This window comes from Ailuropoda melanoleuca, chromosome 1 (assembly GCF_002007445.2).
Source record: "Ailuropoda melanoleuca isolate Jingjing chromosome 1, ASM200744v2, whole genome shotgun sequence".
Classification (NCBI taxonomy): domain Eukaryota; kingdom Metazoa; phylum Chordata; class Mammalia; order Carnivora; family Ursidae; genus Ailuropoda; species Ailuropoda melanoleuca.
The window spans coordinates 171,633,327-171,646,447 of NC_048218.1; the positions used below are offsets into that span (position 1 = coordinate 171,633,327).

Sequence of the window (13,121 nt, forward strand, 5' to 3'; positions counted from 1 at the left end):
CCTCGCTATTCTTGTGGTTGTTCATTCAAATGTTTTACCTCTTAATATTCCCTGGTCCTCCTCTCCTTAGAATTAGTACGTGATTTTGTCTCTGGCCCTTAGAGAAAACCTCATCCCTCACTGTAGAACTTTGTATCCTAACTTACCTTTCTTTCAGCCCCTTGTCTACTTGATCTTTTCTATTAGCATTTAAATGGGTGCAACTATCTCTCTCTTTTTTTTCTCTTAAAACACTCCCTTGACTTTGTGTTATTCTCCAGGTTCTACCGTATTCACAGATAAGCGTTCAAGCGTTCGGAAAGAATTGTTTATACTCATTCACGGCACTTATTGACTGTTTATTTACTTCAGTGTGCGTTTTTCTTTTATCTTTCCCCTGTTCTGACAAAGGTGGCTGATAATGATAAGTAGATTCTTCTGTATCTTATATTGACCACTCCAGAGCATTTGGTTGACCACTTCTTGAGGAAGGCCACTACAATTGACCTCCTTGAACTGCTTCTAGGAACTACTTTTTTCCTCACCCTTTTTCATCTTTTTCTAGATTTGTGGAGGTTGTGGGATGTTAGTGTTGGTTGGTTCTGGCCTGCTTCCTACTTTGTGTACTGTGTTTGGATTCATACCCATGGCCTTCATACCATTTAAGTGTTGTTGGCTTAAAATGTTTTGTCTGTTTCTCTAGACATTTCTAGAATTTATAGCTTTTGTATATGCAAGCTGTGTACTAGACACTTGTCTCCCTAAAGTCCAGTTAGCAGCTTAAACTCAAGTGATTCCTGCTTTTAATGATTGGTACCACCTTAATCCAGTTGTTCAAACCTAAATTCAGAAATCTCAATCTTAACACTCCCCCAGGTTCGTTTTAGAGACCTGAAATTCGTCTCATTAATATCTAACTAGCACTGTCCAGTAGAAATTAATATAAGTCATATATGTAATTTAAGCTTTTCTAGTAGCCACATTTAAAAAGTAAAAAGAAACAGGTGCAGTTAACTTTAGTTCATATTTTTTGTCACCCAGTATGACTGAAGTTTTATTTCAGCATGCAGTCACTATAAAAATTGAGATATTTTTCATAATTTTTTTCATACTAAGTTTTCAATATCTGGGGTGTATTTTGCACTTACAGCACATCTCAATTGAGGCTAGCTAAATTTCAAGTTTTTGATAGCCACGTGTAGCTAGTGGGTATCTTAATAGACAGTAGAATTTTATAGCTTCTGTTTCTCTTCATCCTCACTTCTCTCTTGGCCCAAATCCTGATCTTCTCCCTGGGTTACTGCAGCAGCTTTTGGGATTGCTGTCATTCTGAAAACTCCACAGTTCATCTTCAATATTCTTGTTAGTGGTAATTTTCTAAAATAAGAATGCGATTCTGCATGTGAATAAATGTGATTGTGCATTCTTATGCTTCAAGTCCTTTAATGCTCTCCATAAGCTTTCAAGATGAAGTCTAATCTAAGTTCCTTAGTGTGGCTAACAAAATCCTTCATGATCTGCCTTTTGCTCAAATTTCCTATGTTATATAGTGCCCAGACCCTGAAACTGAGATGTATTAAATTTGTAGTTCTCATAGAGAATCATGCTCTCCTTTTGCTTTGAGCCTTTGCAGTTACCAGCTAGTTTCCTTGAGACCCATGTTTTCCAGCACCTACCCACATTTCTCATCAGACTAAGGCCTACTAGTCCTTCGGGATCTGAAGGCCCTGACCTCAGAATAGGACCAAGCTCGCCTCCCCCCCCCCCCCCCCCCCCCCGCCTTTTTCTTCTCATAGCCATCCTTCATGTTGCCTAGATGATGATATTTTATCACTGTGTTATTATAATTGCCTTCTACCTTACCTGACTTAGGTTCTTAGTTTCATAAGCAGGGATCTTGTTTTTATTAATTTTTATGTACCTGATTGCTAGTTACATACATTGTGAAGGTCCAGTAAGTATGTTGATTGAATGAGAGAGTAATTCTATATAGGTAGAGATCTAGATTCCAAGTTCAGAGTAAAGAAAAAGTTTTAAATTTTAAGTTATCTTATTCTTAAATGTATTCATAGAATTAAATATTAAAATATTTTAAGCAGATTAACTAGGAATCCAGAATAGAGAAAATAAAAGTTGGTTTCATCAGTACATAATTGCTCATCTCAGTTAAAATGGAGGAGCTGGGGGCAGGCAAGCTAAGACATGAACTTTTCAAAAGGTTAGGATGAGAGGACATTAAAGCCAATATTTAGGACATACCCATGCGATCTTGTAACATTTTAGTGTTCTTGTTATATTAAATCTGGAATCTAGGTATTTTTAATACCAGTTATATTTAAAATATTTAAACCATTTAAATGGTGACATTCTTTAATTTTTCCATTGGATTATGTAAGACTAAGCAAGTGCTGGACAGTTATATCTATGTGTGTGATGTAAGGCTTTTAAGAATACTAAGGAGTAGACAAGTGAAATGATGTATCAATATCCTTTTGTTTTGTAGTGTGTAGTTTTTTGTATTTAGAATTGCTTAAATTTTAGAAGAAAATTATTTTTGTCCATGTGTAAAACTGTGTACAATATATGTATGTTTTAAATTCCAAAGGGCACAAATTGAACTTGATGTTAATTAAGACCAAATGTTTATCTTTGAAATTTAAAGTTATGGATAAAAACTTTGGATATTTGTAGCCTAATATTTTTTTTAATTGCAGTTATTAAGGGGAGGAATAGAATTCTGGTGATATTAAGGTAGTTTGGGGTTGAATCTCATTTTGTAAAGATGAGGGAAGTTGAAGTTTTGTAGTACATCTTAGCATGGGTATGTTTTAGTTTTCCTCAGATTCTGAGTTTTGTCAGGCTTCCTTTCTGTTACAATTCTCCTTGCTCAATTTTGTCGTTGTTATGGAAATGTATATTTGGCATTTTTCAAAATAAATTGCTGCTCTTCTTTTGGAAAATTTATTAAAACATATTAATATTCAGACTTTTAAAAACAATAATGGATTTCAGATGCCAAGATTTTCATAACTTTATTCTTTGGAACCGGAACAAATGGCAAGAGAAGGTGAAGCATTCTTAAGGGTTCCAATAATCTATCAGTTGGGACCTATTTGAAGCATCTTGTTCTTCAAATATCATTGATTTCTAGAAATAAGGTTAAAAAAGTTAAACACTGAGATTACTGGATATTGTATTTAAGTTGATTTTTCCACAGTTAGTGAAATAACAAGCAGTGAATTGTTGTGATTTGATTTTCTTAAATAAGAATTTTGACATGGAGATTTGGCATGGTAACTAAAAGATTTTTGTAAATATATGCCTTTAGAAATGATGACTTGATAACTGCTTATTTTTACGTAATTCATGTTTCAAATCAAGTAATACTTTTAAGACCTTAAGGTATTTTGGTAGAAGCCTGCGTGAGAATATACTTTTATCTATATTCACATGCTTATAAGTGTCACAGTTATATCACTCACATCTATAAATAATGTTTCTTATCCAGAGATTATATTTCACACTGGTACTGTGAACATTTTATTTGCCCAGGAAAAGAATCAGTGGGCGGTTAAGTCTTGAATTACAGACTGTGGTTGATTTTAGAATTTGGGGTAAGGAATGATTTTTATGAAATGTGAAAAGTCTATATGTTTTAGTCAGCCCATGATATATTATTAGTATATTCCCAAAGTTCTTTCTTTCTTTTTTTTTTCTTTCTTTCTTTTTTTTTTTTTTTTTGGCTTTTAACACAGTTTTTTCCTCAGAAGGAATTTTCCTAAAAGTATCTATTTTAGCCATTTAGCTTTTTAAAATACCTCTCACGTATCAGCGCTTTCTTAAGAATATAGAGATGAGTATGACATGGTTTTCTTCCTCTGGAAAATAATTATAGGGGGCTGGTAAGTAATGTGTTTAATTTTAAAATAATTTAATTTAAAATATAAAATTATTTAAATGTTATAATAGTTATGTGCAAAGAATTATTTACCCTGAACCTACTCACTCTTCTTCTTCACTATGTTACTGAGACGGCTTTTATCCAAAGTTACCAGTAACCTTATTTTTATGGTTATGTGTTTGGTATTTCATTTGACCTTTTAGTGGCATTTAACCCAGTTGAGTGACTTTGAGCCGTTCCTGGTGTTCCTTCTCGATGACTGATCTTTGTCACTCTCTGCCTGACATCTCGGTGTTGGAGTGCTCCAGGACTCTGGCTAGACCCCCTAATCTGTAGTTTCTCCTCGAGAATCCAGCCCTCTGCTAATACTACTTATGTGCTTATGATTCCTAAGTCTATGTTTTCAGCACTAACCAACCCTGCAGTTTCTGGACTTATGTATTTATCTGCCTACTGGCCTTCTTGAATATATAATGGACACATCAAACTTAACACATTCAAAGCTGTTTTTGATTTTGACTATTTGGGCCCTCACCACCTAATCTTTTATTCCCCTTATTGTTCCTATTTTTCCTTAGAGATACCACTCCATTGAGTTGTTTAAGCCAAAAACCTAGGAGTTACTTTAGTCTATTTTTCCTTCACCAGTCACAGCCAGTGCATCAGCAATGTCCTGGTAGTTTTACCTTCAAAATATATTCTGAACCCTTCCTATCCCTTCTTGCTTCCACACCATCTAAATTCAGTACACCCTTTTTTCCTTGGACTATTGAAGTAGGCTCCTTACTAGTTTTCTTATTTCCACTTCTCTTAGCCGTGAGAGCTATCTTTAAAACACAATCAGGTCAGGTCACTTGCTTCCGTACAACCCTCTAGTGGCTTCTCATCATGCCTAAAATAACATCCAAATTTCTTACTTTGGCTGGGTCCCATATGATCTGGCCTCTGCCTACCTCCCTGACCTCGTTTTCTATCACTTTTCTGCCTGATCCATCGCCTTACTTCATTGTAGTTCATGTACCTTCTTTTTGGTCTAAAAGTACTAAGTTCATCTCCACTTTAGGTCCCAACCCCTTTGCGTAGGAATCTTTCCCCCTTTTCTTAATTCATTCCCAATATTGTGCTATATGTCGAAGACTGTTCTAGGACTTGAGGATAAAGCAATGAATAAGACACATGGACATACTCTTTGGCATTTTTCTATGCCTTTCTCTGGAGCGTTCCTTGAATATGCAACCTAAAATACTCTTTCAGAAACTTTTCCAACTCTCCCAGATGGCGGCTTCTTTTTTGATGCCACAATTTATGTAATTTATTTAATCTCTACCTTGATGGAGCTCACACTGTAGTTGGAGGTGGAGTAGGGTGGAGATTGCAAAAAATATGATGAGTAAAATATGTGTAAGATGGTAAAAAAAAGTGCTAAGGAGAAAAACATAAAGCTGCAGCGAAGTGTGGAGGAGATTGGAGTTGTAATTTTAGATAAGGTGGTCAGGGCAGGCCTCTGTGAAGTTGACATTTGAATATCATCATCTGTTCCAGGTTGTGATATAGCTCATAGATTTGTGTCAATATAAAATATAGATGTACACTTTTCACAGACATTTTGTCCAAAGTTAGTCTACTTTCTTTGTGCTTCATTAGTTGCTTTTCAGTTTTCACAGATCACATCTTTATCACAGCTTCATCTTCCCATTTGTTACTTGCTATCTTTAGCTTCCTTCCCTTTCCTGTATCTACAAGTCTGTATTCCATTTCTGAACTTTAATCAATAGAACTTGAAATGTAGCATTGTATAAAGATTTTTAACTAAAACATTTGTATTTATCTGATATGGGCTCTTTTAATTCAGGGATTAACAAAGCAAAATTGCATGAAAGTTACATTTTTTTCCTTGGGATTTAAACTTGGTCCCTATATAACCTTGATGAAACTTCATACTTGACAACTTTTCTACCATTTCTTTTAAAACTTTAAGGGCAGGGCATAGTAATTGGCTTTTATAAAAAGATAAGAGGTCTTCAGGAGAGCTGCTGAACATTAATTAAAAGTCACTGGGCCTTATATCCCACAAAAAAAAGTATTATTTGACATGTGTGGAGTCTGTCCTCACTTCATTTGTAATTTACTTCTAATATATTGAGTCACATGTAAGTAACTTTCATTTTTCCCTCTGTTTTTTGTGATGTTCCAATGGATTTGCCTTTCCTGTTTGGACTGAAATGTGTCATATACAATTCTTGGAATTCCTCATTTACTGTTCCTCTGTGGATCTGTTCTGATGGAATCTGGAACACTGGAATGATGGAAATGTGTTCTTTACAAAGTAGCTGTGAGTATATGAGATAATTTATACAGAAATGTTTTCAGTCTAAATTAACTTAAATTTAACTTACAGTTGAATGAAATACGAGCTAAGGAAGGCTTAAATTTAATAAATTTAGATTTAGCTTTGCACATAGTAGACTTTCAAATATTTGATTTTAAAATACTATATTCTGATCAGTATCCTAGTTAGTATTTAAAATTAGCTTTTCCATTTAATTAACTTGGTTATCCTGTCAACATTTGGCTTAAAGATTAGTTTATATGAATCCAAAAAAAAGGCCAAAAGGTGGTGGATGGAATATTTTGTTACATGTGATACTAGTGAGGAATGCAGATTGCTATTTGTTAAATCCAAGTGTGTTGAGTTAATGCTTTGATCTCATGAGTATTTTTTTTTAATGAGACATTGAATGTATCAAAAACTTTTAAGAGAAATATGTACCTCTTAGGAATATTTTGCCATTGTATTTTAATGATGACTAAGACCTACCTCTAAGTAAAATTAGCCGGTAAGACTACTCACTCAGATGGTCTGACCTATGGACAGTTTTTCTCACCATTGGGTAAGTTAAAAGTCAGATTTAATTACTACACCAATTTAAAAGTAGGTTTCTTTGAATTACTCATGAAACTATTGTTGAGGTCATCAAAGGATCAAAAACCATGCGGATAACTGAATTCTGATTTTCTTTGAAGTCGGGATGAATCTGATGTCCCTGATGAGGGAGGCAACAGGATCATTAGAAATGCTGAAGGGGCATAATTGGACCTGGTATTAATAGCTTCAAAGATACTGTTTACTTACTTACATTGACCATGAGAGCTTTTAAGAATTTATGAGAAAATTGTTTTAAACTCAACATTTGATTTCATTTCATGATTAAGAAGACAAATTTCAAGAAATTCATACCTGTGGTAATTAGTATGAGCAAAGGGATAATTAAAAGAGTTCTTACTATAAGGGGGTTTGAATTTTTTTATTGTAAAAAATCCTTTATATTGGGGTTTTGTGGGGGTTTTTTTGTTTTGTTTTGTTTTTCTTAGCTGATTGATCTGAATCTTGTTATTGACTCATTGTGAGTTGAAATCTTTGCTCTGTGGCAGGTTGATTTGCCATGATAATACTTTGTATAGTTTTCTAAAATAGGTTATTGATGGGAATTTGAAATCTGTGACAGGAGTTTTAATACAGGAATAACTTGGCCCTTTTTGCTTTTCTCAGCAACAGAAGAACCTTGAAGGCTATGTGGGATTTGCAAATCTCCCAAATCAAGTGTACAGAAAATCAGTGAAGAGAGGGTTTGAATTCACACTTATGGTTGTGGGTAAGATATGTTTTCTTACTAAAATTGTATTTTGATCTGAGTTTTAAGTTATTAATCAACTCTGAATGAATTTAAGAAGGCAGTAGTCTAAATGCCTGTAGAAATTGTATTATATCTTATGTGAATACATTTTTTTTTTTGAAGATTTTATTTATTAGAGAGACAGAGAGCGTGAGCGCATGAGCAGGGCTAAGGGCAGAGGGACAAGTAGACTCCTCACTGAGCGGGGAGCCCCACACAGGGATCCATCACAGGACCCTGAGATTATGACCTGAGCCGAAGTCAGATGTTTAACCGACTGAGCCACTCAGGTGCCCCTTACGTGAATACATGTTAAAATTTAACTTGATAGCATGATAGGATTTATATATTCTCTTACCTCTTTTTTTTAAGGTGGCACAATTTTAGAAACTAAAAGTTGAAAAGCGGTGGGGGTGGTAGAGGAATAGAACACTATAAAGAAATTCTCTTCAATTGGTAATGCTACAAAAGGAAATAGTGTCTGGTGCTTACTTATTACTCCAGGATAATTTTATCCTCTGGCTTATATACTATACTGTAGTCATATCACATGAGCATTTAACTTAAACATACATGCTCTGAATTTGAGAAAGAAGAATGGGGTAGAGGTTCATAATCATGTGAGTCATTACCCTGCAAATTCATTCAGTGAGTCTAAGTTCTGTAGTTAGTGAAATTGGCTTTGTTCTCTAATTCAGTCTCATTTTTCTTACGTATTTTATCCTATGAACACCATACTCTGCCTGAAGTCCATTTTAAGAGATTGTCAAAGGTTATTTTGACTGTATGTTGATACCATCATTGTTATATTTAAAGAAACAGTATATTGTATATAAGATTAGTAATCTTCAATGTATAATATTTTCACCTCATAGAGGCTGACTTTAGAATGTAAATCCTAAGGATGGTGAAACTTTGTATTTCCCTATACGTTTTAAGAAGGTGAAAGGCAGGATAATGGATTCACTGTCCTTGACAAAGAAAATTGAGTTGACGTGGGGGTTTTTTTTGTAGTGTTCATTAATTTTTGCTAATTACATTCAACTCCTATTGTTTTTATTTGGGTGTCGAATTAGATTAATTGAATTAGCTCTGAAATACTCCTTCATTAAAGGGAAGACTATTTTATCAATTGACCAGATTATTTTACCTGATGGTCACTTTGTGGCTGTTTGGAAATATCTGTGTTGGATAGTTTAGTTAAAACATGGTACAAGGAGCACCTGGGTGGCAGTCGTTAAGCGTCTGCCTTCGGCTCAGGTGATCCCGGCGTTATGGGATCAAGCCCCGTATCAGGTTCCTTTGCTGGGAGCCTGCTTCTTCCTCTCCTACTCCCCCTGCTTGTGTTCCCTCTCTCTCTCTCTGGCTGTCTCCCTCTGTCAAATAAATAAATCTTTAAAAAAAATAATAAAAATAAAACATGGTACAAAGTCTGCAAACTTGATGTTTGGTAGAGTTGGTTAACTTGGCTGTCTCTGGTTGAGTAGAAGCATAGTATACCCAGCTTGCAAACTGCTGCTGTGAAGCAGAGGTGGGTCTAGATAGATGGATAAAACATGAGAACATACCTTTCCTTTTGTAGAGTAGTTAACATGATCATTATATGTGAAGAAATACTGAATCTTACCTTTACATATATGACATTTGTGGTCTTAAATGACAAACTGTACACAAATATAAGATCATTTTGTAATTTGTAAGAAAAGTTTCTAGGTCTGTTAGGAGAACTGTAACAATTAAAAAAAATTTCAATACTAAAATTTTAGTTTGAAGAATAACTTCTTGGACATATACTTAGTAGCATAATATCTGGGATCAAGGCCAGATATTTGGTTTAAAATCTCTGGCATTTTTCCAGGTGATAATAATTTAAGTCAGCTGAAATGATTTTTAGAGGAAATATGCAGTCTGAAAATATCTTATTTATTAGTTTCTGGTCAGTCCTTTTGTGAACTACAGCTTTTGTTTTTTCTTTTCCTTGATACGACTTCGGCTGGAATTAAAGGAGAATGGGTGTTAATATCCTGACCCACTTTGCCTTGAACATTAGTGTTTAATTAAATCTTTTCATCTGCATAGTTAGAGTATCTAACATAGTCACCTTTTAAGTAAGTGTCTAATACATGGTTGGTTTTTCTGACTTTAGGCCAAATCTAACAGCATTGTTTGCAAATCACAGAAAGCTAAAGCTAACCTTGCTTTATTATTCTTAACTGCAAGCTCTTCCTTATAAGCTAAGTCCTCATTTTTAATTTAAATTTTACTTAGTTAACATACAATGCAATAATGGTTTCTGAGAAATCAGTGACTCATCACATACAACACCCAGTGCGCATCACGAGTGCCCTCCTTCATACCCATCACCCATCTAGCCCATCCCCCACCAACCCTCAGTTTGTTCTCTATCATTGAGAGTCTCTTATGGCTTGTTTTCCTCTCTCCTTTTTTTCTTTTCCCCCTTCCCATATGTACATCTGTTTTCTTTCTTAAATTCGACATGAGTGAGATCATATGGTATTTATCTTTCTCTGACTTATTTTACTTAGCATAATACACTCTAGCTCCATCCACGTCATTGCAAATGGCAAGATTTCTTTCTTTTTGGTGGCTGAGTAATCGTCCATACATACACAATAGTCCATACATAACCACACACACACACACACGCACACACACACGCACACACACACATATATCTCACATCTTTATCCATTCATCAGTGGGTGGGCATTTGGGCTCTCTCCATAGTTTGGTTATTGTTGATAATGCCGCTGTAAACATCGGACTGCACGTAGCTCTTTGAATCTGTATTTTTGTATCGTTTGGATAAATACCTAGTAGTGCAATCCTGGATCATAGGGTAGTTCTATTTTTAACATTTTGAGGAACCTCCAAACTGTTCTCCAGAGTGGCTGCACTAGTTTGCCTTCCCACCAGCAGAACAAGAGGGTTCCCCTTTCTCTGCATCCTCAGCAGCACCTGTTGTTTCTTGTGTTGTTAGTTTTAGCTGTTCTGTAAGTCCTCATTTTTGAGATATAAACTCAGAGTAGTTTTAGCTTTTATAACGATTCTTAGTTTAAGATTTATATATTGATACAAACAAAATCTATATTTAACAGTTGATTTCTTTATGAAACTCTGTCCTTTGTTGGAAAACCTTTATCCAGTAACCTTGCCTGGAAAGCAAAATTTATTGAGTACTTATTTAAGTGCCTTCTTTGTATCAGGGAGGCATAGTGTATATTCCCATATCTTAAAGGAGTTTATAATTTATATGACAACATAAAGTACACATAAAAAGGTAAGTAACATTTCTAGGAAGTACTTTTGAATCAGTGGAATCATACAAAAATTAAGGGCCGTAGTAGTTGAAGGGTTTGGAGAGCTTGTCCCTGGTTGGAGATTATTTTTGCCTTATTTGAGGAGGAGAGGTAATAGGACAGATTTTTGAAGAATAGAATTGGGATAGACATTGAGTCGATGGTCCGTTTGGAAAAATAACAGCCAATACCTGCATAACCTATTATGTGTCAGACAGTGTTCTGAGTATGTACCTAACTCATACAAACCTTAACAACAACCTGTGAAGTCGGTATTATTGTTATCCCCATTTTAGAGAGAGAGAAACTGAGGCATGGAGAGATTAGGTTACTTCCCATGGTCACATTCCTAAGCAGATGGTAAAACCAAACCCAGTCTACTTCTCATTTAGTCTGGTGTGCTCTTAAGTACTATGCAGAGGCTCATTTGGGGGTATTGATAGAGTGCAGAGCTAAGTAGAGTGCATCCAGTATGTCTTGAACTTAAATGATTTCATCTGAATGTTCTGTTTTTCCTAAAAAAATGAAAAAGACAAAGAGAAATGAGAGGGGTAGCGGGGCAGGAATGATTGAGAATTAAAGAACCTGAATACTTGTGTGAGCAGTTATTTTCTGCCATTCCACTGGAATGAGTTATGTGACCAAGGGCAGGTATGAAGTGGGAGAGGTGAAATTTCTATTTCCCCAGTCGTTTTCAGCTTCCACATACTTTCATATTGTGAATATTTTACCTTGCTGAATGTCATTGTAGAGCCAGTATGGTACATTAAACTAATTACTTTTTATATTTTCAGGCACAGAATCTGTTTTGGTGTAGGAAGAAAAATAGGTTGTCATTTTTGTGTGTAATTGTGGTTTATGGATGATATAAGGGGTTTTCAAGATTAATTTGCACTGAACATTGGCTTTAGTATCTGACCCCTAAGACATCACGTTATAATAGTTGAAAATTAGGCTGGAAAGGTAGGCTAGCCTAGATTTTGAAGACCTTGATTGCCACCAGGATAAATAGATTGGAATTCTTGATTTTAAATCTTTATTTGAAAATTTACTTCAAAACTCATTGTCAGCCGTATCAAATAATAAAGACACTTAGGTCTCTAGTTCAGCAAAGTGTGTGCTTTTTCTTGTGTGCTTCTTAATTAGACTTGACTATGCTAAGAAGTAAAGTGTTAATTGTAAAATTCTGATTTTACAAGAATTCTCCAAGGAGGTAGAACTCAGACTATAAATTCTTTATCTTCCCAGAAAATATTTTTGAAAACAAGTGATGTTAAATCTATTATTTTGAATTCTTTTTTAAAGTTGAAATATTAGTTTCAGGTAGACAATATAGTGAGTTGACAGTTCTATAGATTACCATGATAAATGACCTTACCATGTTACTATACAAAGTTATGACAGTACTATTGACTGTATTTCCTGTGCTGTACTTTACATTCCTGTGACTTATGACTGGAAGTTTGTACTTTTAATTCTTAGAGGATAAAATCCACAGTTCTTTCATTTCTGTGATCTTGAACTTCGCACGATTTTTATGGTAGAGGTTTTCTTTATTTAGTGTTTGTCATGATATATTTGGCCTTATACCAAGTGTTTTTAGTAGCAGGATTGGCTTTTCTATTTTTTTCAGTGGGAGGGATCTTATACTGCCTTGCCATTTTGGGGATTCAAGCTTATCATAATGTATTTTTTGTATATGGCTTATAAGCTAAAGTTTAGGAGGTGTTTAGTCAGTAATAGGATATACATTGTCATAGTTGTCATTTTCTCTCATCTTCTTGTTGGTGTTGAATTGTAATAACATCCAGAGTTATTTGAAGAAATTGAAAGGTAATATTGACTCATTTTGTTTTTAGGTTATTCATCATTCAGTGGTATTATATGTAATTCTGAAGTAAAGATATGTTGGAGACTTGAAATGCTTTGAGTAGTATTTCAAAAATTTCTTCCTTGAGCTCTATTTTTATTTTACTTTTAGTAATAAAATAATGATGATCGCACAGTGTTGTGAATATAGAAGAACCACTGAATTGTGCACTTTCAAGTGGTGAAATTTATGGTATGTGAATTTTATCTTACTTAGAAGAAGTAATTTAAAGCAGAGGAAGTTTTGGGAAAAAAGAAATCACATAATTTCACAGATCCACTATTTTAATTTTTTAAATTCATTCTAGGTTTTTCATCTGTGTATTTTAAAAGGTGCTTTTGTAATAAAGTTAATGTTTCATTAATAGAAAATTAGGA

At 34.6% G+C, this 13,121-nt stretch overlaps 1 protein-coding gene across 3 annotated transcripts in view; it reads left to right on the forward strand.

Moving 5' to 3' along the window:
• Positions 1-13,121, forward strand: part of SEPTIN7 (septin 7) — a 116,302-nt gene that overhangs the window by 23,735 nt on the left and 79,446 nt on the right. For all 3 annotated transcript variants that reach the window (XM_011224199.3, XM_002918653.4, XM_034670436.1), the window contains exon 3: positions 7,431-7,533. In XM_011224199.3, the coding sequence (XP_011222501.1) occupies positions 7,431-7,533 (103 nt within the window). The remainder of the gene's footprint in view (positions 1-7,430; positions 7,534-13,121) is intronic.